Source organism: Lonchura striata, chromosome 4 (assembly GCF_046129695.1).
Source record: "Lonchura striata isolate bLonStr1 chromosome 4, bLonStr1.mat, whole genome shotgun sequence".
Lineage (NCBI taxonomy): Eukaryota > Metazoa > Chordata > Aves > Passeriformes > Estrildidae > Lonchura > Lonchura striata.
Window position 1 is genome coordinate 72106229 of NC_134606.1, and position 24881 is coordinate 72131109.

General features: G+C 44.6%; 1 protein-coding gene across 2 annotated transcripts in view; it reads right to left on the reverse strand.

The window, feature by feature from the left end:
* Positions 1-24805, reverse strand: part of WRN (WRN RecQ like helicase) — a 28064-nt gene extending 3259 nt beyond the window's left edge. For both annotated transcript variants that reach the window (XM_021531580.3, XM_077783073.1), the window contains exons 1-32: positions 24457-24805; positions 23975-24077; positions 23183-23298; positions 22103-22248; positions 19218-19366; positions 17285-17434; positions 15993-16065; positions 14990-15098; positions 14315-14720; positions 14028-14108; positions 13524-13668; positions 12706-12781; positions 12206-12273; positions 11941-12049; positions 10326-10394; positions 9744-9826; positions 9145-9251; positions 8253-8440; positions 7974-8151; positions 7261-7442; positions 6836-6937; positions 6382-6474; positions 4912-5053; positions 4090-4263; positions 3915-4009; positions 3565-3640; positions 3336-3409; positions 2487-2565; positions 2122-2234; positions 1832-1946; positions 1150-1275; positions 113-275 (exon numbers count right to left, since the gene is read on the reverse strand). In XM_021531580.3, coding sequence (XP_021387255.2) covers positions 113-275; positions 1150-1275; positions 1832-1946; positions 2122-2234; positions 2487-2565; positions 3336-3409; positions 3565-3640; positions 3915-4009; positions 4090-4263; positions 4912-5053; positions 6382-6474; positions 6836-6937; positions 7261-7442; positions 7974-8151; positions 8253-8440; positions 9145-9251; positions 9744-9826; positions 10326-10394; positions 11941-12049; positions 12206-12273; positions 12706-12781; positions 13524-13668; positions 14028-14108; positions 14315-14720; positions 14990-15098; positions 15993-16065; positions 17285-17434; positions 19218-19366; positions 22103-22248; positions 23183-23298; positions 23975-24064 — 3877 coding nt within the window. In that variant the 5' untranslated portion in view covers positions 24065-24077; positions 24457-24805. The remainder of the gene's footprint in view (positions 1-112; positions 276-1149; positions 1276-1831; positions 1947-2121; positions 2235-2486; positions 2566-3335; positions 3410-3564; positions 3641-3914; positions 4010-4089; positions 4264-4911; positions 5054-6381; positions 6475-6835; positions 6938-7260; positions 7443-7973; positions 8152-8252; positions 8441-9144; positions 9252-9743; positions 9827-10325; positions 10395-11940; positions 12050-12205; positions 12274-12705; positions 12782-13523; positions 13669-14027; positions 14109-14314; positions 14721-14989; positions 15099-15992; positions 16066-17284; positions 17435-19217; positions 19367-22102; positions 22249-23182; positions 23299-23974; positions 24078-24456) is intronic.
* Positions 24806-24881: the final 76 nt, after the last annotated feature.

The following is a 24881-nucleotide window of genomic DNA, read 5'->3' on the forward strand; positions in this document are numbered from 1 at the left end:
TCACGATGAAGTTATTTTACAACTGAATCCTGAAAGGAAAGGGGTATTCCTTCCAGGACTGATGGAGGTCTAGCTGGGATGAGCAGCTGCAGGCAGGGCCAGTGATACTCACCTGAGAGAATGGGAGGGCTGCGGATCACGTCCCTAATGGTGTGCTGCACTGCAGGAGTCAAACCCGCTCGCTCCAGGCTCACCGTGCGGCCCGCTGCCAGGGCCTGGCACAGGTGAGTGCCAACCTCAGCAATGGGCAGAGATCTGCTCTCACTTATGGCCCTCTGGAGAAACAAAAGCACAGGGGATTCACAGGGCAGAAGCGTCATGGCCAAGAAAATAAACCAGAGACTTCGGCCCAAGGCAGAGCAAAGTTCCCCAAAACACCGCATTACTCTTATCAGACATCTCATTTTCCAGCTTGTCAAGTGTTTCTCTCTCAAAACTTCACAGCTGGAGTGCAACACTTCACCTTGAACTTAGTTGAGACAAAGGAGCTGAGGTGCACCTGACCTCTTGGGCCCACATAACACAGAAGATCCATGCAGAACATGGATCACAGCACCAAAACAAATTCCCCCTCATTTTCACATGTTGGATGAATTCTCTCCTCTTAAAACATTCACCTTGAAGAAACGCATCTCAAACTTGATTAACCCAAATTTGTTTTTCTCAAGGACAAAGTTCCAACTGGAATCTTGTACTCTTCAAAAAAGCACATTTCAAGTTTCTACTCATTTCTCCACAAGGGATACACACACTATACTTTTCATCAGGATTAGTGGATAGAGAACATCAAGTTGCCCATTAATAATTGTACAGCTATTTCTTGTTAATTCATCCTTAGTTACACTTTCACCTTGGGGACCACCTGATCCATACTTTTGGGAGGGACAAAGCAGAAGCCAAAGCAACTTGAGTCGCTTACTGTGGAATTAAAAACCCACTGTATCCCACCTCAGTTTTCCAGACCACTACTTCAGAGGTCAGTAAGAGGATCGGCCATTTCCCAGGAAAAGTACTGCCTCAGAGGTTTAAAGCAACCTACCCAGCACTGTGCAGAGGATTTAAGAGAACTTGCACATCCCCCTCCTCTAGACAAAGCCTCCCCGCTGTCAGTTGGCAGCAAAGCAAAAGCCTCCATGGTCCAGGGCTTACCAGAGAGTAATTTTTCTCTTGGAACAGGATATACGTGATCTCCTCTGAAGGAGAAAGGGCTCTAGCACACTTCGAGGGAGATGCTTCTTTCTGAACCTTAGATTCAGATGTGGGGAATGCATCGGTCTGAGTGAGATAAAGAAGAATTAAATTAATTGTATCCCAGTGACAACCCACTGATCACCCTCCCATTATCTGACAAAGTAACACTAACAGAATCATTCATCTCTGGAGATGAATGATTCTGGTATTGACCCACAACTCCATGTTCTTAAAAAAAACCAAAAATCAAACTAAAGAAAGGAGGGAAAATTAAAGCAAGGAGGAAATCCAGATGGACACCCACATAGCATCATCCAAGGAACTTGGAAAAGAACACCAGCCAGAACAGAGTGCCAGGCCAACAAATTGTTTTAGGTATTCCTTATTCCATGTGAAACTATTCCATCAAAAAAAACTGTGGCATGCAGTCTGCATGGGACATTTCTCAATTTGAGTTAAACTTTCTCAACATAGACTCCCTGAAAGCAACTAAAAAACTCTACATGCTTTTGGTTCCCCTTGCTTAATCAAAGTATTTTTTTTGTGAAACAGAAGGACAACTCCATGGAGTCCAATAGCTGCAGAACAAACCCCATCCTTAAGGCTCCTGCCCAGGAGAAGACACTTGAGTTCATCATACCTGCAAACCATTTGCTTGGCAGAAATCCTTAATTTCAGCCAGGAGAGGCATCAACATGGTGGATTTGGCTTCAGACACACCATCAATTTTCTTCAGGTTCTCGATGTTCGTAGGCCTGGTTTAGGATGAGGAATGCAACAACATAAGACAAGCCCAAAATATTACTGTCTTTTAGTAGCTGGAGGAGGCACTTCAGATGCCCCCACTCCCCCAACAGAAGCAGGAAAGGGATTTGTGACTTGGCTTGCAAGCTGCCCACTCTGTACAACATGTCTGCATGCTGGCTTTACCTTATCCGGGCCATCTCCACCAGGATCTTATTGGTTGCCAAGACAGCTGGAGGAATTTCCTTCTCATTAGCTACCTTCTGTCTAGCAGTCAGCAGCTTGCCATACAGAGCAGTCTGGGAAGGAAGGAGCCAAATTCTCAGGAAGCAGCTCTACATCACTCATAGGTATAATTATTGCAAGACCAAAAGTTATTACCTCCCTCATGTTGCCAATAACACACAAAAATCCTGCTATCCATTAACCCCTCCTTGTGTATTTCAGCCCTATTCTGGGACTGAAACAACTCAGTAATTTTAAGATCTGCCCAAACACAGAACAGGCTGACTGCAACTCAGAGATATCCTCCCAATCCCAGCAAAGCTCACCTCTAGTTCTTTTTCTCGGGATGGAACACCTGGTCCTTGGGGCTTCAAAGGAGATTTCAGTGGTGAGCGCCCTGAAACACTAACAAAAAAATCAAGTGTGAAGCAAGCCTTGCTTTAGATCAGTTTATTCAGGGACTTGGTTTAAGGCCCAACTTATTCTGCCAGCTCTGCACCCAGGCAGGACTGGAGCTAGTTGGGGTACAACCAGCAGTATCCAGACTTCCACGAGCTCAGGGACATCTACCATTGACTGGACTGCCAGGATTACACTGAAACATGTCTTAGCACCCAGGTTGGACCAAGAGACTCCTTTGCTAAGCACAGTGCAAAGTAACTTTGGTTTGGATTTTAACTGCCCCTAAAATCATCTGCCTTCACATGGCTGCAGTGGCAACAATTCACCTAAATGACAGAGCCTCTTCCTGTCACCTGCCAGCACCAGAATGGTGGCCTGAAGGAGGAATCCATTCAGAAATACAAGGTGCATTTGATCTGAAGCAGCACATGAGCACAGAAAACAAATTACTTGGTCTGCTTTTTGCAAGAGGTTATTTGATTTCTTTTGACCTGAGGGAGCCTCAGGGTTGGTCTCAGTCTTCTCCAGACCAGTGTGGAAAGGCAGAGCCCTCCATGTTCCCTGATGTTAACTGTGAAATCTTGTAAATACAATATATTTTGAAATGTAATTCAGTGTACAGCAAGTTTTAGGTACTTGTCTTTTTTTAATGCATTAAACATTTCCACATCCATTGCACAAGGAAATGCTCATTTTAATGATCCCCTGACAAGCAGTATCCACATTAACACAATCAAAATTAGCTAATTCCATTTTATTTTCAAATACTGTACCTGTTAACCATGTTAGTGCTTCTTGGAGGAGTTTGACCTTTTCTGTAACAGGAGAACATCTCATACAGAGATATCTAAGAAAAACCAGAAGAACAAGACAAATGCTGATTTACCATATTTTCAACCAGTTTGCTGTTGACAAAACATTAACTTGTGGTAAATTGAGTTGGATTTTTTTTAACATGAGCAAGGATGGATCACACAGCAGGAGGGTTGTACTGGTACAGACCTGCTTGCCTGGTGACTGTGCTGTTCCTTTTGTGCCTGGGGAGCGCTGCCTGGAGAGCAGAGGCGAACGCCTGCTGCTGTAATGCAATTAATTATACCTTAATTCCATTGTATAGTGAACAAAAAATAACATTTTGCTATATAAACTGATTTCAAGTTGGTACAAGGATGTATTTGGCAAATAAAGTTTTTGATTAATCATTAGAGTCGTCATTCTTCATGAAAAAAAAACCAGAATACTGAGGATCTCAAAGCTTCCTGCTGTTCAACCCTGCCTTCTCCAAAAGCAGGGTTCAGAGACAGATCTGATGTTAGCAAAGAAGCATTCAAGAGAACACATGTGCTAGTTACCTGGCAGAAGGTCTCTGCAGATTAAGGTCTTCACTGGACTGTAACAGAAGACTTGGATTTGAGGCAGATCCATCTTTGGACAGCCAATTCCTACCCTGTAAGAAATAAACCCCATGGCTTAGCTGTGGCTTACTCAGGAGGAGCTCTCAGTGGGTCATTTCTCCACCAAAAGTACCTTCTGGGTGAGCACACAAATGGTTGCAAACTTGTTGGCTTGGCCTGAGACCTCTTTGAGGAACCCTTCCATGATCAGCTGCTGGCAGAGCAGTTTCCACCAGTTCTCTGGCCACTCTTTTCCGCAGCCAAAGAGAGGGTGCCTCCGGTACCGGTCTGGCAAGCGTTGGGAGCACTGGAAGGTTTGAAAGAACCTGTCAGATTTGTCCATTCCTTGCACAGGGAAGCTTCAAACACAATCAGTAAACCAAAAGCCCAGTATGTGAATGAGGACCCTCCTCTGATCTATTCCATTCTTCCTGCCAAGTTCATTTCTTGTCTCTTCAGTTTGTAAGCATTAAAAGTACTTTCTTGCTTACTATTTCAAAACAATTAAAATTAAATTAAATTTAATTTAATTTAAAGGTGTATGGTTATTTACATTTACTCTGGTACCCTACTTCAGTACTCCAAGTCAGACAGCAGCACAGTCAGACAGCTACAGTGGAAGCCATCCTTTCCTTTATTCAAATATGAGCTAGCTAATTGAGCCAAGATGTTTATCCTTAATTTTGAAAAGGCTGTTCCTTGCAAGATAATAAAAATTGGGCATTTTCACAAAAAGTTAGAGGACAGTCATCTTGCTTGTTGCATGGGGAGTGGAGCTGAGCAACTTCACAAAGTCAAGATTGCCTCTCTACACAAACCTCCATCTCTCCAAGAAAAAGGGGACACACACATGGAAGTTATGCATATGCATGTACTGACTGACAGGTCAATCAAGAGGGACACTGTCACAGCCCCTCCCCTCAGAACACACACAAGGAGCTGCCCCATCACTTACAGACCCTCGAAGGAGCAGAATTGGCATTCTGGTCCCAAACTTCTCATCCAGGGCAATCACTGCAGACAGCAGCTGGTGTGCTTGCTTCCCAAAGTCCTGCAATCCGCCCTCAAAGTCACTGGGGACTGCAAGGCAGGAGCCGCTGGAAGGCACAAAGGAAGCCAAGCTTAACACAAACAACCCAAGCCCCCTCTCCCTTGCTCCAAATACTGTCAACCCAGTGATTAATTAAATAATTAAATGAAATAACCACAAGGGATTACTTGTGCTTAGTCTCCAATGTCAGTCCTAGTTTCATACATTTAAATACATTCAATTGTTTGCATCAAGGTAACTTCAAGACACATTTATGTTTCTATCCATGTAAATTCTCAGACAACTCCCCAACCCTACATTAAGTTCTCCACCACACCTGCAGTTAAGAGCATTGTCTCAGCAAACTTTGAAATTCAATATTTAAATATTTGTATTGGTTTGGCCATGCACAGTATTTCTTTAGCCACACTTGAAAACTTTCCTGTTTCTTTAAAAACAAAGAAAAAACAAAAAGAAGTAAAGAGCAACCCCACTAAAGGCTATATAAGGTTTGTTAATGAATTTCTTACTGACTGAAAGAATGCACCGAAAAATTACTGGCACAAACCACTTCTAAGGAAAAAAAAAAGAAAATTATCTATTTCAAGTGATCTCAGTTCTGCAATACAAATTCACTACCTGGCTCTTAATAAGCACTGCAAGGTGACTGTAAATAGGGCAATTATAGTCTTGTAAATTTTTTTAGACTTAGTTGTAGTAGAGGCCAGGCAAAGGTGTCCTAATCCTTGAGATACAGAAATACAGTAGCTAAATTGGTAACACTTCTCCAGAAATCACCACAGCCTAGCACCTTGCCTGGGGTCACAAAGCAGCAGGCTAACAGCAAGAGCAAGGAATGCTTCAATGCAACTTCAGGGAAAGCTTTATTCCAACTACAGAAGGAAAGTGACAAAGGTGTTTCTGCTCATGCCTCTGTGACTATCAGCCTCCTGAGTCTCCCACAGCACATGCATGAGATTATTAGCAAGGTTAAAAGAGCACATGTCAGCACAGGAGAACAACTCCCTGAACACTGGGGCAATTTAGCCTTAGACACCTGGTACCACACAGTATTTGCAAGTGTTGTCTTCTGGGATTAATTACCTAACAGAGCTTAAACTGATGAATGTAAGTGTTTTTCACTGAGTGTTGCTCTAAACCCCTTTTAAGAACTGTGATCCTGCTCTGCTTCCAGGCTTTCCCACAGCCTCATTTGGAGCTTATCACAGTTTGCTCAACTCACTGGAAAAGGTTAGAGAGATGTTCAAAAATAAACCTCAGGCTGAACAGCTGCAAGATCAGATGCATGAATGTCAATTCTTTTAGATAATTTGCCTTGTAAGTCAGGCTGAGAGAATATAACCTCTAGGATCAGCCTTCAGGGAAGAAACTTACCTGGACCTGCAATTATCACAGCATTCTTCTGTGCCCATGATGCCAGAGGAAACCTTTCGGAGTTGTCTGTCTTCAAAATGAGACAGGATGATTCTACCCAAGGGAACAAAAAGAATTCAATAGAAGACCAAGAATTTACAGGTGAAATTTATTGCAGAAAATGGAGTCGAAATCAGCATCATTAATTAATTCACTGGGGAACCAATTATTTAGCCTTGATTCCTCTAAAGAAAAAGTATTTTTCAAAAATAAGCAAACAAGGAAATGTGTAAATGTGCTGAAGGATGTACTTTTGATACTGCTTATTAATATAGAATGGAATGTTCTGTGCTTGGAGAACAAATTGTGAGTCTGAGCTGCCTTCTGGTTACAGCCCCCAGCTGTGCTTGAGTCCCTGCAGCTCTTACCAAAGCTGCCTGCAGTGACAAAGCACTAAATAGACTCCAGCACTCACTTCCTCCTGCAGTCATTGGACACCAGGTACTTCTCCATCTTTGCCAACATCTTCAGCTTGTACAGCCGGAATTCCTCATTGCGGATCTCGCCCAGGAGGTGTCTGAGACAGAAGCAAAAAATGCACAGCCTTAAATGTTGATCACTAGGAAAATGAAAACATGAAATATGCCAGACAATGCCCTCCTATTTTCCAGGAAGAGCTAGAAAAAATATCCTACTAAAACCAGACCCAAGCTGCCTGCGGGCTTCCCCACCACCGGGCATACTCAGGAGAGCACTTCATGTTCTTCCAAACATTATCCCAAAGAGGATAGAACAGGAGAGAGACAGAGAGGTTCTTCCAAGCCCACGGGCTACTGAACTGCAGAGAGCCATGGCAAAAGGCCCTGAGGAAGGAGAGAAGGGCTGTGTCCAGAGCTGTACCTGTTAGAGACTAGGTCTGTGGCAGCCCAGAGGACGTGGCAGGCCGCGGGAAGGCCGTCGCGCCCGGCTCTCCCCATTTCCTGGTAATAGGATTCCATCTCCTTGGGGGCGCCGTAGTGGATCACCAGCCGGATGTCGGCCTTATTGATACCCATGCCGAAGGCCACCGTGGCCACAACGCACTGCAAAACATCAGCCATGTGCCTTTGGGTGATCCCAAAGAACGGGCCTGGCTTAATCCTCACGTGCTGGGTGAGGTCTTGATCCTCAGATCCAGCCTGAACTGCAGCAGCTTCAGACCCACGGTGCTGAGTTTGGCCAGAGCACAGCCATAGGATCATAACCATGAGAGGGATGATGGCAAATGCAGGAGTGCTTTCAAGTACCTATTCTCAACTGGCACAAAACAGGTCATGAAAAGGAACACAAGCAGTCCCAGCATATCTCTACTCCTCCAGAAAGCAGCAGCTCACACAAGTTGTGCTCTTGTTCCAGCTACCTCCATTTTCCTTGGATACCATGCATTTTTAAGGGAATTACTAGAGAAACTCCAAAGATAAGCCAGGAATTTTATTCCTGTCAGCACAGACCAGCAATTTTGTCACCCAGAACTGCAGACCGAATTCTGAGTGAGGAACATGCAGAACACAGGTTGATATTCCAAAATTTTCTTCCACGAAAACTCCGCAATTCTAAATAGGACCTAAGAGTACCTGAATTTCATCCCTCATGAACTGGTAGTGAGTGTCTCTCCTCTGCTTGCTCCCCATGCCAGCATGGTAGGTACCACAGGCCACGTTGAGTTTATTCAGTGCACACACCACCTGCTCAGTGGCCTTTCTTGTAGGACAGTAGATGATAGTGGGGCCTTCAAACTCATACACAGAACTGCTGAAAATCACAACAACAACATCTAAAGATACAGAATAAAAAAACCCCACTTGCCTGTAAAAAACACATCTGAGGAATCAAAACCAGGCTTAAATCCTTACCTTCCTTTCCTAATTAGGAACTGCTTCAAATCCCTACAAATGTCTCCACTTCGCTGTCCAACTTCCAGGTACAGGTTAGGTCTGTCAAAACTGGTACAGGTGACCTGGGGATTCCTCAGGTCCAGGCATTTCACTATGTCCTCTCTGATCGAGGGACTGGCAGTTGCAGTCAAAGCAATAATGGGGACCTGCAAATGTAGATGTAGAATAACATTCATGACCTCTCACTGATAATTTTTTACAACAAAAACTTCAAGAGTCTACTCATACAGAACCTCAAGAGGCACTTGAATGTGTTGATCATTGGATAAGTTCAGTCATTTGAAAAATATAGTTAATATTGAGCTTCTTGAACATTTTTAGACCAAAGCTCTTGAGAACGCAGACAGGAACAGAACACTTGAAATACAAAGTTTTATTCTGAATGTATCTTCCACAAGTCCACAGTAATTCACTGATGTGATTAGCTAAATTTAGGGAGCATAGGATGACACTGGCAATAAAAGCATGTTAAGTTCAGGTCTACATTTCTAAGCTCATGCATTAAGTGCTTGAGGAGTGTCTAGAAATCAGTGGCATGCTCCTACGAGTTACTTGGTCAGGTAAGACAAAATGCTCCAATATGAAACCAAAAGCTTAGGGAACATCATCTTCCTCAGCATAGGGATTTAAAGCAATTTAAATTTTCTAAGTTTCTGGTAGTCCAAGTTCAGAACACCCTTGGTTTAAACACTGAGAAAATATCTACAGAGCCCAGTCACTGACAAGGATGCTCCGACTCCCAACCAGCACAGTCAGTACACCCAGAGCACGACATTAAGAGGCTGGTATTTCCAAGCTACCACAAAAACCCCTCTTCTTGTATCAGAAACCCAATACAGGCAAACCTCACCAATGGCAGAACCTTCTTTAACATGCCTAAATTTCTGAAGGAGCTCCTGAAGTCATGGCCCCACTCGGAGATGCAGTGAGCTTCGTCCACAGCTATGAGGGTGATACCTGGGGGACAAATCACAGCACAGCAAGCTCTAGCTTTCCTGAGAGGCCACCAGCAGCGCTTTGGTTTTTCTTCTTGGAATGCATTCTGCTGCACCACCTTTAAGGCCTCTTTCATAAGAAAGGCCCAGGAGCTTTTACAGTCTCCCCCCACCACAATCCAAGCTCCAGATATCCAAGATCCTTCACACGGGTCAAAATCTCCAGCTAGCTCCAACAGGATCTTTTCCCACTTGCCGCTTCTCAATCACAGTCACAGGAAAGAATTACAGATGTCATTTGTTATATTTCCTGGATTCTAACACCAAGCCTGATGGACAAACACCCACATATTTTTTTCATCAGTAACAGAATCTTGTGTGATGAATGGGAATAAATGGTGTCACTACTCTCTCCAAGAAACGGGTAAGAAGTCTCCAATTCCCAAAAAGGCTTCAACATAATCATCAGTTTATGCTGCCTGGCAACCCACCCACAGTCTTACCTCCAACTTACCAACAGTTTGGTTGAGGTCCTGAAGTAACTCTAAGTTCCCTGAACAGAACTCTGGAGTCATGTATATAACTCTGTACTGACCCCTGAAAGACCAGGAGAAAATACACTGACACAGAAGAGAAGACCCCAGACAATTAAATAAAGTCATGATTGAAAAACAATTTGAGAACAGATTTCTGATGGCAAACAAGAAAAATTAAGTGAAGACCACAGAAAACATTTCAGAACCACAGGAAAAGTGAGGCATTACAGGAATAGGAAAACCAGATTTGCCAGCCTTTAGAATAAGAAGGGACTGTTGTGCTGCTGACAGATACAGGTCTAAAACCTGACTAAAAATCAGGTGTAAATCAGAACACAGCTGAGTCGGTAACTTCCATCTCCCCAGCCCAAAAGCACAGGAGGGTGGCTGTAGCCTCTCACACACTCAGCCTGAGTGAATGCAAACAATATCTTGAGTGCCAGGTCCCAGGGCTGGGCCTGAACCAGGAGTTTCAGTGGTGATGGAGCAGGGAGACCTCCTACCCCTCCAACACCCCTATGTCACAGCCCAGAGTACCAGAAAGCTTGGCTACAACTCACCCTCTGATGGAATCCTTGACCTGTTTTGACTGAGCAGAACTAAGGAAGCAAGCTGGAATCCCTGTCATTCTGCAGAAATAAAAAAGCACAGTCATGAACAGACTCACTCTTCAAGCTTTAGCTTCCAGCCTGTGCCAGCATTTCTAAAGGAAGTTCAAGCTGTGAGGTCAGAGATTACTTCCTTCAAGGATCTTTGTGTGAAACACCTTTTGAAAAAGCAAGAGTGCTGCATGGCTCTTCCTGCCACCCAAACACTCTTCCACTTCCCCTCCAGCAGTCTCCACAAGACACACACTAGATTAGTAGGAATCAGAGAAAGGAAGGCCATTTTCTTTGCCTAAGTTCACAAGTACTTAAAAAAGCTTAAATAACAAAAGAATATGCTAAACATATTTTCTTTAACTCTTCACTGCAGCAGTTCCTCACATTTGGATGTAAGCCTTGCTAGCCTACTTTTTTTCACCTTGTTCAATCATTTGTGAGCTACTGATGTTGCATCTGCTAATTTTAAATCAGGTGGCTGGTGTTTAATGACATAATAATTACCAGCCCAACCAACTGATATTTTACCTCTTAACTTGGTGATTTGCAGCACTGTCCCAGAGCCCTCGGTTTCCACAGCTGCTCATTCCAAACTGCAGACAGACTGACAGACAAAGTGCTGCAGTTCTGAGAGATTCAGTCTCCTTGGCCTCCAAAATGAATGACCCACTGGGAAGGCAGTGATTAAAGCCCTTCCACTGAGGAAAGCAGTGGAAAAGTCACACAGACACCCTGCTGAGTAATAGTCAAGGAGCTTAGGCAGTCCAGCCATTCATCTGCACACAGCCATGACGTGCAGCAGAAAACAACACATCTAATTGATGTTCTTCACTTCAAAACAACTTCATTTCCCCTCTCTCACAAAAAAACTCTTCTTCCCAAGATGGACAAAGCAGGAATGAACCACACAACTCAGCGTGAGTCCCACAGCTTCAGTGCAAAAGTGTCAGAAGTGAATAGCTCTTACAATAGGAAGTGAAGACATGTGGGGAAAGCATTATCAGCTATTAAAAAATCAAAGATTAATCTTGACAACACCTAAAACCCACACATCTGAGTGATTTGGTGTCACCCAGAAGTTCCCCCCTCAGATGTCTGAAGAAGTGAAGAGGCCAGGTGTTAGGAGACCTACTACACTGTCCCTCTTGAAAGCCTGTGCTGCAGCTTTGATCTGGATTGCCTATAGCTTCCAGCTATTCCAGGTTCAGATGTCACTCCTCAGACCCAAAGCAAGCCCTACCAAACTTTGACACAAGTCTGACAGCCTCAAACAGCTCCCCCATCACTTCAGTGTGGGCACAAAAGGCCTGTGAATCCAGAAATAAGTGCCTTCAGAATCCTCTCACCAACATCCATCCTTTTGCAGCCTCAGCCCTGGTTCACCTATATGGCAAATTCAGGGATCTGAGACTGCTGACAGGGGCTGTGTGTGCTCCTTGAGAAACACATGCCCTGCAGCTGACACAAAAACAGCCTGCTGCAAGTGGGAGACACCCAGGAAGGCCACAGGCAGGACCCAGGTGTGTCCATGGGCAGTCCAGCATCAGCCTGGCACTGCCACCACGTCACTTACGTCAGCTGCAGCACCTGGTCCTCCATCAGGGAGATGAGGGGGCAGATGACAACTCCTGTGTGTCCAGTGTAAACAGGAGGAAATTGGTAGCACAAGCTTTTTCCATAGCCTGAGAGGGGAAAAAAGCACAAGAGACATCATGCTTTCTATGCAGCTACAAGAAACAATTCTAACACCCCAAAAAACCAAGCCATGTTTGTTGTACTGCTCTCCCCACAAAAGGGAACAGCTTTCTATTGTTTCTTAGGATGCAGTGGTAACTCACCAGTTGCCATGACAACAAGATTATCTCTTCTGTCTTCCAAAAGAGAATTGATCACTTTCCACTGGACCCTTTAAATTAAACAAAGGCGAGTATTTGATTTTGGCCATCACAGATAACAAGTAAATTGTATGAAACTGCATATTCTGTGGAACTGTGGGTTAAAGAGGCCCTTGAGGCTGCCTCAGAGGGCTGTCCTTGCACGCTGCAGCACTCAAGACACTCCAAATACTGCAGGCAGGACCATGAGTGCCAGAGTGAGGATCTCTAACAGGACTCAGGCAAGCAGCACTTGAAGCAGACACTCACAGGAGATGACAAATAACACCTGCAGTTTTCACAGTGCTTGTGGATCACTTATCTCCAACACAGAGTGTGAACAACACCTGGATTTGTTTGTTGCCATTTTTTTCAAGTGAGCAGTAACAAAAACATCATCCAGGCTGAAGGAAGGGCAAGAACCTATACCCCAGAGTGTCCACTTTAACAGAAAATATACTCACGGTTTAAATGAAGAATGCCCAAAATAGGTCTTCAGACACTGGACGTGGCTTTCTCCAGGCTCTGGTAGCAGTGGATCTTTAGTGGGAGAGAGGAGAAAACACTCATTTGGGATTAAATTTTAGAAAGATAAAGCGCTGTCTCCACAAACAACAGACAGCTCACAGTTCGTGGGTTAGACAGCCAGGGGTTAGAATCTGGGCAATTCCAGTGAAAAGAAAGACAAATTCTAGATATTTTCAGGCTGAAATGAAGGATTAAAAAAGTAGAGAGGCTCCTCAGAGACCCCACATAAGGAGGAGAACATATGGCTTCATTAATGAGATAAAGCAATAGGACTGCAGTGCCTAACTGCATCATCTAGAACAGGTTCATCCAAGCCAGTCAAGGCGTGTTCGTCCTTGCATTTCGTCTGCTTTCCCCACTTTCATTTGTCTCCAACAGGGACAACCCCAAAACAAGTCAAAAATCACCCCCAAGGCACAATTTTGGAATTCTGCCACTCAGCAGCAACAGGAGAAGAGCAACAGGCAGACAGGGGAAGGTGTCACCTCCCCTGTGCTGTGATCTGAGCAGGTCCCCCACACCCCCATGTCAGTTTTACTCCCATGAAGCAGACATCAGCTGACCACGGCAGAACTTCATTCTCTCTTGCCAAGCACACCTCTGTTTTTTCATCTTGACAGTCTAAGTTCCCCTTAGAAATCCAGGCAAGCTGTACCTTCCCATTTTAGGAAATCAACCCGTAAAAGTCACTGTTCTTCCATGGCTGCTTCTACAGACAGTGATTTTTACAAGTTTAAGACTTAAAAAACCATACCCAAACATTCCTCCTCCTCTTCCTCAATGCCTTCATCTTCATCACCATCTGGTGCTACATCCACTTCTGTGTCAGGAGTTTTCCTGGCTTTACTCGACTCTCCTTTAGGTAAAACTCCTTCACAATCATCTACATCTTTTAGAGACTGAGCAATTAAGAAGAAAAGAAAGTTACTCTGGATCATGGAAGGGCAGATAAAATGCCTCTCTCAGGTAATATCATATGGTAACCAATTTTTAATCCAGTTATAACAACTTTAATCTAGCAGGTGGATTGAGTCCAAGCTGGTGTTGTAAAGATGACACAGGAGGCCAATGATACTCCAGTCCAACCCCAGCAAATTGAATTCTTTAGGTATCCATGTGTTTATTCTGTCCCTCTTCTGTAAGCAGCAGCTTTTTGCTTCATATTCCCTCCCCTTAACCATGCTCCACTCCACTGTGATCCCAGAGCAGCATCATTAGGAAAAAAAAAAGCCTGAAAAATAAACCCTGAGGCACTCACCTTCAGCATTTCCATTTCCAGCTCTTCATCACTCTCTATGACAGAGGACACATTTTGTTCATTGTCTGTAGAACATGCCTCCTACAAAATCAACATGAATCTCTTAGGAGCAAAGTAATTTCTGTTTCACCCACTACTTTCCAACCTTTTGAACCTCCTACAAGCCACTTCTCCACGTGCTTTAACTTCTTACCGAAGATAATTAAGCTCAACATTCAGCTCTGGGGCCTGTCCATTAAAAACAAAACATCTGAAAGAAATGTTAGAAGTTAACAAGTGCTCATTACCTCAGGTGCAGCTTCACTGACCAATTCCTTCGCAGCCTGACGCTCCAGGACCTGAAGCTCTTGCTCAGTAATGTCCAGGGAATTGAAGTCATCCCTGTCCTCTTCTTCTGTAAATCTGGCTGCTGGAGCTCCGTTTTCCAGAGCAGTGTTACCTCTCTGTGCCTCCTCTCCACTCATTTCTTCCTCCCAGAGGACAGCCAGCGTAGCATCAGAGCAGCTGTTGAGGTCACCTTCAGGTTGCTCAGCACATTCTGCTTTTTGTGCTTGGACGTTTGCTGACTTGGCTACAAAATGTGTTCTGTTTGCACCACAGCTCCTCTCCAGTCCAGAAGGGAAACCTGAGCCCAACAGGGTGGTTTTCAAAGCACTGATGTTCTCTGATATCTCTGCTAGTATTTCTGCAGCCCTAGGAGGTAAAACCAAGGAAGGTAAAGCAAAATTCAAGATGCAGCTACTACCTTTCAGAGCAAAATTCAGCCATCTTCAGTGTCAAATCCTTTGCAGTCAGACCAGTGAAAACACATATTCCTACATATAAAAAAATATGTTTTCTTGAAAAACAACAAACAGGTAACAGATGACTGCTCAAAAATAGGTACTTTGTTGTGCGGGACCTGGGAGACCAAAAGCAAAACACTGATTGTGGAGCTAGAAACAAATCAGCACAAAACTGACCTCTGGAAGTTTTCCAGTTGTCCAGAAGAGTCAGGGATGTGAGAAGCCAGGTCTGTTATCTCTTCAGCCAGGGAAGCCAAGCGCTCCTTCACACCCTCAGATGTGGCATCTGTAACCAGTGCAACAACCGGTTATTTTGTTAATAATTGGGGTCTCCAGGTAAAGAACTCTCATTCCTGTGACTGCATTCCTACATCTACAGCTGGAAGACAGCATTTTCCAAGGCTCAAAAATCAAGCACAGAGAATCAGGCCAAGCTTCTAAGTATTCCAGCATTGCTTCTGTTCCACTACACAAGCTCAGGAAAAACAGGTACACCATGGGAATAAAGCAGTCCCTCCCAGCACCCGGAAAAGAACTGCTAACACAGACATGCTGACTAAACCAAGGCAAAACCCTGCACCTCGGATCAAGGGAACAGCCCTGCCACTCCTGCTTTTGACAGGGAAGTAAAATTCAGCCAAAACAAAAAGGAAACAAACCCTTCACCACCTCTTTTTCAGCCTTAAGCTACCTACAATATCTTTATCAAACACAGAACTGAGTAACAACTAAGATTTTAAAATCTCCTCTGACAAAGTAAATAATGTTAAACTGCTCTAAAACATTTGGGTCCTATTGATATGCCCCAGTAAGAACATTACTTGCTAACATGGTTTGTTTTGTAGCCCTATTTCATCTTAAATTAGGTATTTGTCCCTGCCTCAGCAGCACTGAAATTAACTCATTGAAGTGTTACCATAAACAAACCAAAATGACAGCAGGAATTCTTCCCATCTCTGTGTACAGCAGAGATAAATAATCCTTTCCTACATCCTATGGAAAACAGCCACAGAGTGTGGTTACCCTGGGCATCCAAGGCCTCTTCCTATGTGCTCCCTCTGCAAGTCATCTGTAATCACCAAGAAGCCAAACAAACCTAACACTATTAAAATATCTGCTGGGAAATGGAATATGCAATTCTACATGGAATAAATTCCTTATGCCTGGATAGACAACTTACCTTTGCTCACACTAAGTAATTTCTGGTCACTCTTACTCATATTTTTCAGTTTTTCATAAACAATGTAGCCAGCCTAGGAGGGAAAAGAAACTACTAGTATTCTATACTCTACAGAGAAAAAAAAAACAGTAACAAAAAAACCTAATCAGGAGTTAATCAGGCAAATCATGGCACCAATACAGCATGACCAGCAGAAATCTAAACTGGAATACAGCTCCCATCTAATGACACTAATTACTACCCTGACTCCATTGTCCATCAGGACCAGGTTGCATGTTACAGAATGCTGCAGGAAGGGCCAAATGCTGACTTGGGACTCCCCCTGGAATGGTTACTCTTAGACAGGTCCCAGAGTGGGTCATCTCAGCAAGCTGGCTGCACACAGAAGGCTCGCAGTGCTCAGCTCCCAGTCCCACCATCTGCTCACCTCATTCAGATTTCATGCCGTGCTCCAGGAGAAGAGCTACAAACACACCAAGATGGATTCAGTGTGTTTAGTATTTCCCTTGGTATGAATAATGAGTTCTAACAGAAAAACACAGCCTAAAGCCAGCAATGTGCTAATTAGGCTACACGTGTTGAAAAAGAAACTAGTTACTCCTTCATGTTTTCCTGGGAGGCTCCAAAAGGCAGGCCAGGTGAACAGAGCATAGTGGGAAAGATGCACTGCCTGGAAAAAATGGCTACAAAAGCTGAACCAGGCACAAAAAAATGGAAAATGTTTTTTGTACTGTTTTGTGTCTTCACAGGTGCTAAACCCTCCATGGCTGAACTTCCAAGTAAACGAGAAGTAATAAAAGAAACCACTGTCCCTCTTCCCTTCCTCTAGGTCTAGAAATAAGAGACTGAAAGGATTTTTTTCCCTTAATTTTCTCCCAGGAAGCAGGTGGCAATTGGTAGCATATTGGTGAAACCCTTCACAGCACTGCAGATAAACCAAAACTCATGCAGAACACAAAAAACAGGGACTTCTGGAGAAACACAAAACTCATATGCAACTGAGCTCTTCCTGAAAATCCATATTATGGTTCTCCTGTATTAGCCACAGGTGAAGGCTGTGTTCCTCCCAAGTTGCTTTTGAATTTCACGTCCAGTACTACATTTAACAAGATTTGGCTTCATTAGCAGCTAAGAAAGAAGACAAAAACAGAGGGAAACACATCCAAAAGTGGCATCAAGCTGCAGGGAACACCTGCAGACAAGGGACTAAAAAAAATACCCAGCAGCTAGGAGCACACTGGAGAAGGGATGCACTCCCAGAGGTAGGAATGCTGATCCCCTGTGGTACATACATAGGCATCTGTGGCTGCATAGAGCTTCTGCTCCTCGTTGAGTGGAAACTGCTCCCAGTTGCTGCATCGGACAGACTGATCCTTCAACAGCTGCCTGCCAAAAAGGTGCTTCACCAAGCCATTTAGACTCCACGTCTCCTTGCACTTCAGCTGGGAAAAAAAAACAACAAAACACCAGAAGCAAAGGATTTGTTTAAAAAGGAAAGCATCTGCACCTCCCCAGAAAGAGCAAAGCATACTCAATCCCTTGTTAGCAGCCAAGAGCTCTGGGTTAGCCAAAGCATACTTAGTTTTTTAAAGCAGTAACTCTTCTCAGTGCTGTCACACTATTAAAAATACAAGGCATCTATACAAAACAACCTCTTGGTTGATAAAATAAAAGGCCTAGACTTAAACAGCACCCCCTCTCTCCTCCAGGATTCTCCTGTTATTTGCCTTTATAATTAGAAAAACTCAGTATCCAGCACCAGGGATTTATCTAATAAAACCACAGGAATATTAAAGCCTGCCTGTGCATGTTGGACATCTTTTGTCAGGCTGAAGCCAAGCACAAAGACAAGAGCACAGCTCTAGCCCACGAGTCTCAAAGTCTCCAAAAGCCACCCCAGCACGCTGCTGCCTCCAATTGCCTTTGCAATTCCTAGTCAGCCCCAGTGGCTGCACTCTGCTGTGTCCAGAGCCAATCTGAGAAACTTTCCTTCAGAGCCAAGGATCCAGGCCTCAAGGGCACAGCCTGCTGCTATTACAGCTTGGAAAATGTGCCCAGCTGGGGAGCTGAACAGCAGCAGTGCAGCATTAGCAGCTCATTGCCTTGAGTCTGGTATAAAAAAAAAAACAACCCTCCCAACTGTTCTTTTTAGGCTCCCCCAGCCCTTCCCCTCCCGTTGTGCCATTATATATAACCCTGTTCTTTTGTTCTCTTTCAAGTTTATTTTTGGTTTGTTTTCTCTTCAGCAAAAGACATTTAAGCTGCTATCAGAGATCACATTGCTCATCTTCACAACAAATTATCCCAAGTTGAATGAGGGGATAAAAAATAAAGTGGGGTGACTGAGGAAACTGCAACTTGGAGAAATAACAGCTCCTCTTATTGCTTGAGCAAAACAGCTAATTTGCATCATTTCCAAACCAAACTCTACATTGACTCCTATGGAAAGCACTGTGCTGCATCACAGAAGGAAAGAAAGGTGTGGAGAGACCAAGCACAAGTAAGGTGCACACAGAAAAAAAAGCTTTAAGGGATGTGCTAGAAATAAGAAACCTTTGGCTCCTTTCCCTAAAAGGACAGCACAGGTGGCCCTGCATCAAACCATCTCTGACACAAAATTGACACTCTGGGCACGCCAAAGGCAGCACAACTTGTAAACAGCAGCTCACCAGGTGCTGGAAACAGCACTCAGAGCTGAGGTGACACCGGCCTGAGAATCATAGGAATAGAGATAATCCTACAGAAAATCTATTCCCAGATTGTGTGGCAGAAACACCTCTGCAGGAAGGGCTTCAAGGAAGACCTTGATGCCTCCCTCAAGCACCCAGCAAGCCATGGCAGCAGGGCTGCCTTCTGGTAGCCTGTTGATGAGGTTCAGCCATTGCTGGGATAATGACACCACTGCCAGCAGAACCACCAGGCCCATCTCCATCACCAAGAATTAAAGGAAAAGCACCTGAAGCTGAAATCAAAAGGCACATCTTGTAAATACTTGAAGTGAACAGAGCTGAGAGGGGACAAATGTTGATTAAAAACTGGCTTTTTCTGCAGGCTTTCAGAGGTGTTTTTAAACAGTTTCTGAATAAGTTACAACAGATCTCTGCTTTATTCCACAGAGCACCTTTACTATTGGAATGAACTCCAACCAAGACAAGGAAGCCTTCTTTTGCACAGCAGCACCACAACAAGATTCCCTCCCACAACAAAAAGGTTTTAGAGTTTTACTTTCTCATTAGCAACGTCAGCCAGCTCCACAAAGCTCTTCAGTTTGATTTCAAAGTCACTCATCAGCTTCCATTGATCTCCCTCAATTCCTACGCCAACCTTTTTAATTGTTTCATCTTCGAGCAGCCTTTTGAGTCCCTTGGGAAAACCTAAAATAGATTAAGCCCAAACATGAGAAACTAAATACTGGAAGATGCCAGCAAGCCTAATGGAAATGACAAAATCCAAGCACAAAGGCCATCTGCAAAATCCTGTGCTTTTAAGGGAAAAGCCACCTCTGTTTATTTGATTTCTCTCTGGAATGACTGAAAACTTCAGCTGGTTGTGATGGGTCATCTGCAGACAAGCAAGAAAGAAATAGTTGAAATACACAAATCATCCTGCACCTGGAAACAAACCAAGTAAAAAAAACCAAAACAACCTAAAGATACTTTAATTCTCAAAATTCAGTGTTCATTACATGAAATCCAATATTATTTTACTATTTTCCCCATAATTTCTTCACGTTTTTTGCTATTTCACATTTCTGGGCAACAGTTGAAACCATAAGCATGGCAAATCACCAGAAGCACAGACTCTCTGGAGTCAAACTCAGAGCTAAGGCTGGGCTGCTCCAACAACAGCATTTGGAAAACAGAATCCACCAACCAGATGCTGTGCCAAGCCCAAACATGTCAGCCTTGTCAGCAAGCAAAAACCCACAATGTTCCAAGATGCACACAGACACCGAGTACTGTATTTTGATTTCTCCCAAACTGATGGCACAGCAAACCTGGATCAAAGGGTATTTTCAAGCTTACAGGAGTGAATTAAAGCAGGCAGCTTTCTCATCTCTTTTTCTACAGGAAGAACAGCCCCAGACACTTCATCCTTGAACAATAACAGCCTTTTCATCCCCTGTGTGTTTGCTCCCATTTAGAATTCAGAGCATCTTATTTAAATCCATACCTTCAGGACCCCACAGCTGGATACCCTGAATTAGTCTCAAGTGCAAATCTAGTACCTGCAAACACACAACTGCACAGGCACACAGTGCTCATCTGCCTTGGGTTTCAATTTCAAACATCACCTTTTCTCAGCCCTGCAATATGCATTTATGTGCTCCAACAAACACTTAGCACTACGGATTTTATTTGTGCACTATTTTTTTTGTGCATTAATTATCTCTGCCCTCTGATGGCTGCCACTGTACAGGTACATTTGCAGCTACAGCCACAGTCAGCTGTGCTGTGGACTGGGAAATCACAGAGCTACCCCAAAGCATTAAAAAATAACTGGTAACCCCCCCCCAAACAGTAGCAGCCTGGTGCTGTGAGAGGCAGACAAAGCACAGCACTCCCAAAGCACGTGAGCTATAGGAAAAGATGGAAAATCTTCCACATATAAAGAGGATTTAATCAAATAAAAGCCTGCAACATACACAGAGGCTTGCTGTACAAGGGGTTTCCACCTGAGAGAATCATCATTACAACCTTACAGGATGGGCACTCCCCAGTGGAGGACTCTGGCCCCATTCCCACCACCTCATTCCTAGAAAAGTGACTAACAGAAAACAAAAAGTCTAATTTGAAGACTGTGCAAAAGCTACAATCTGAGAAACAGGTCACATTTTGAGAAATCTGTAAGGAAATAACAAAATACTAAAAAAACCGAAAAATTATGAACAATCTTCCCAATAAATAAATAAGTGTGGTTTTGCCATCTATAAACAGTCCAAGAACAGCCAATTCCTCCTGCAGGAGAAAGCTTTTTCGCTAGGACTTATTGCTTTTTATTGTGGTTTGGCCAGCATTTCTGCAGATCACATACACTGCCATAACAAGCAGAAACTGGCTCTGGTCCCTGCACAAGTCACTCAGTTCAAAGTGCATCCTCCATTGGCAAGAGCAGGCATTTCAGAAAACCATCCAGAGGGAAACACCACCTTTAGCTGTACCACAGCAGCCACACAAACATCTTCCCTGCCAGAATCAGAAGCATTCCAGCTCTTTATGGCTCTCGCTCCCTCAGCTTCCTCTCCTCACATCATTTTCCTTTGTGCTCCCCAGCCTCCCTGATGGAATGGCCTCCAGCAATTAAGTTTTCCACCCCATTTGCTCTAAATGACAAAGGATTGAACACCAACATTAAAATGATCGCTATTATACCTCAGCATGAGTCCCCCAGGGAAATCAGAAACCTCTCACAGGCATAGTTTTAATCTAACATTTTAAACCAAAGGTTATAAAATTGCCAGCTCCTTCCCTCATCCCTATTTTCCCTATTTGGAAGCTTTTATTCACATCCATAATGAATTCAGCCCCTGCTAAGCACACCCCCTTCTCTCCCCACAGCTGTAGCACACCAGGTACCCAGTATTCTTTCCCAAAGCTGATGTCATATAATGCAGGAATTGGGAATAAAGAATACAAGAGCCATAATTTTTGAGGCTTCTTGTTGAAGCCAAATTAAAAAAAAAACAACAAAAAAAACCCAGAAAACAAACAAACAAAAAAAACAAAACACAAAAAACCCACAGCCCACTCTATTTAGGTTCGCTGTTTATTTTGGCACTAAACAGAAAACTCACAGGAGCAGGGAATTAAATTTTGAAAACTGGAATATTCTCACCCAGAGAAAAATAATCCCCAAATAAGACTCTTCTTCCCTGTTCAGAACCCACACCCTGTTTTTAAGCACACCTGGCAAGCTAAGATTGTCTTAATATACAGGCACTCCTCAAAGAATAAATCCCTTTATCATAGGTGGGAAAGGGGAGAAAAAGGAAGGATTTTTACTGTCCCATGTGGTAGGGTATATTAGCCATTGCTCAACGCTTCAGTTCAAAGATAAGCATGAGAAACAGTGAGAAGTCCATGCCCTAAATAAGAGCAGAGGTACAGTACCTGCCATGGAGGAGACGTGAAACAAGTAACACTTGTCCTCAGTGACACACATCTGGATTACAGCTGTTTTGGCCATCCTCCCTTTGGTGTATGCTGGTGGCCACTCGATGTCAAAGCCAACAGCAGCCCCATCTGACAAACTCTGCCTGGAAAGGAGCAGACACCCCCCACATTTACCTGCTGCCACAACGCCTGGCACCCCCCAGCAAGGGCACACGGGCTGTGACTGCCCACATCACACGTGCAAGGCACAGAAAGCTTTTCACAACTCACAGCACTTGCTGCTGGCTCACAGAGCCACCTGAAGTGCTCCAGAACCCTGCAGATCTGCCTGCTAAGACTAGCACATGGCTGGGAAATATCTGCAGGTGGCGGGTGCAGAGAAGGACAGGGAGAGGACACTCAGAAATCACCAGCAGGGCAAAGCAAGCACGTCAAAATGAACTGATTTCTTGCCACTCAAAGCAGAGTAGGGCAATGGGAAATAAAATAATCTCCAAACACCTTTCCCACACCACCCCCTTCTGCCCTAGACTCCCAAATTTCCTACCTCTTCCCCCTCAGCAGCACAAGAGGGACAGAACCTTTAACCCCACTACTAAAACTTGGCCACACAGGCCTCAGGGAAAAGATGATGGAATGGCCTTTATTCCATAGAAACGTTCTTGATTCATCCCACGACCCCTTGAACAACAGCTCTTTATTTACCCCACAGCACTGGAAGTTTTGTACAGAGTTCTTTTTCCCCAGCAACATGAGCTGTGCTACACAAAACCAGGAAAAATAATCATGGATTTGCACCATAAATAAATTTACTTTATTTTCTTTACACATACAGTCCCAAGTTAGGAATTAGCATTTCTCCATGAAGTCACTGAAGCTCATGGAATTACCCATTCTATGGAAGGCAATCGATCTGATATTGGAGCCTTCACAGCTTCTGCTCCGAGGGACAGAAAGGTTCAGCACTGGCATCTCTCACAAGGCCAAATGGGAAAATATTCCCAAGAGCCTGATCCCTTCCAAAAAGAAAGGAGCACTCAAAGGAAAGAAAGAAAAAAATGGAATATGAACTGTTACCTGATATCTTCTGAGAGAAGAGAACAGTCACTGGCTTCGTAGCTATAAACAACAGAGCCACAGAACTCCAGGAATGGCAGCCCATCCTCCAGAACACTCCTCTGGGCACCAGACTTCTGGCAAACCAAAATTGGGAGAGATTGGTTATCTGCCACACCTGTCCTCACATCCATCCCACAGCCCCTTCATCAAAACATTTGGGCTCCTGCCCAGCTTCTCCATTTAACTCTGAGCACTCAGTGAATAAAAAATTGCTGTTGTTTCACCTGATAACTTGTAATAGCTAAGCTGCTAACCACTTACTCATCAGCTAATCATTTACTCCCACTTTGTGGAATAAAAGCTGCTGAACTGCAGCCTCTGCTTTCCCCCTCCCTCATTAATTAATTAATTATCTAACTGTTGAAGCTGTTTCAGGCGTCACAGGGATGGTCCCGCCTCGAGGGCATTTTTATACTGAACTGCTCACGCACACAGGAAAAAAAAAAACAAACAACCAAAAAACAAAACAAGGAACACTTAGGGGACATCAAAAACAATGAGCAATTAATTCAGCTGACACAGCTGCAAACCAACCTGGAATACTTAACATATCAAGGCCACCAGAAGGGCCTTTCCAGAACCAACTCCCCAACTTGAAGGGAGGAGAAATCCCCCACCCTCACTAATGTAGAGCCCACATTCCTGGGAGAGCAGCAGGAACATGAAAATTCCCTTGGAGGCACAAGCCTAACTAAAAGCACATTCTCCAGAGCTGGGCTGTTCTGCAGCCTATAAAGAGCCAGGACCTACCTTTTTGTGCCCCAAAGAAGTTTCCTCCTGGCTCTCTGTGAGCATCCACTGGGGATACTTACCCCGCAGGCCAGCAGCTACCACATCCATTTTTGGCACATTTCTGTGATTAATGAAGAGAAGAACAAGAAATCAGAACAGTCTGCAGCTCAGGTGGAGGTCAGCTACCACTATCATCAGGTCTGAACAAGGTGATGGAAATATTTTAATTTTCAAGGCTAAGCAGACTTCTCCCTTGGGGTGCAGAAGCACAACCGTTTCAACTCCAAAAAGGATTTTGACACCAAAACGTGGCAACAGCTCCCCTTTATAACCACTCACTTTATTAGACTGGGACTGCCGGGAACAGGAGAGAGCAATTCAGAAGCTGAAAATAAAAGACACCCTGCAGCACCCACCGCTCCCAAACCAGCTGTAAGTTCCAGAGCACTCCCGATACCCACAAACGATTCCGCATCCCATCCCGCCACAGCCGCACCCACCTAGCCAGACCGACGCCGACCTCCGGAACTCGGGATCGCTCAGCACCCGATGGGAGCGCCCAGCCAGGCCAGGACTCCTCGGGATAACCGGCAGGGGACACGGAGCCGCCCGCACGTCCTCACACAACAGCCAGTGCGGCCGATTTGCCACAGGACAGAGCACCCTCAGCGCTGGGCAGGCTGCCGGGGCCCCCTCGGAGCGGCTGTCCCACAGGGCTCCCAGTGCCCTCAGCGCTTCACGTGCTGTCCCCCAGCTCAGCAGGCCCCGAGCGCTGCCAAGGGCTCTGAGCGGGCCCGTCCCGCCGCCGCGGCCTCTCCGTGCCCGGTGCCTTGGGCGCGGCCGCCTCCTTCACGGAGCCCGCGCTGCGCGCCCATTGCGCGTCACGCCGCGTCGCGCCGTAAATACGCCACAGATGGCGGCCCGC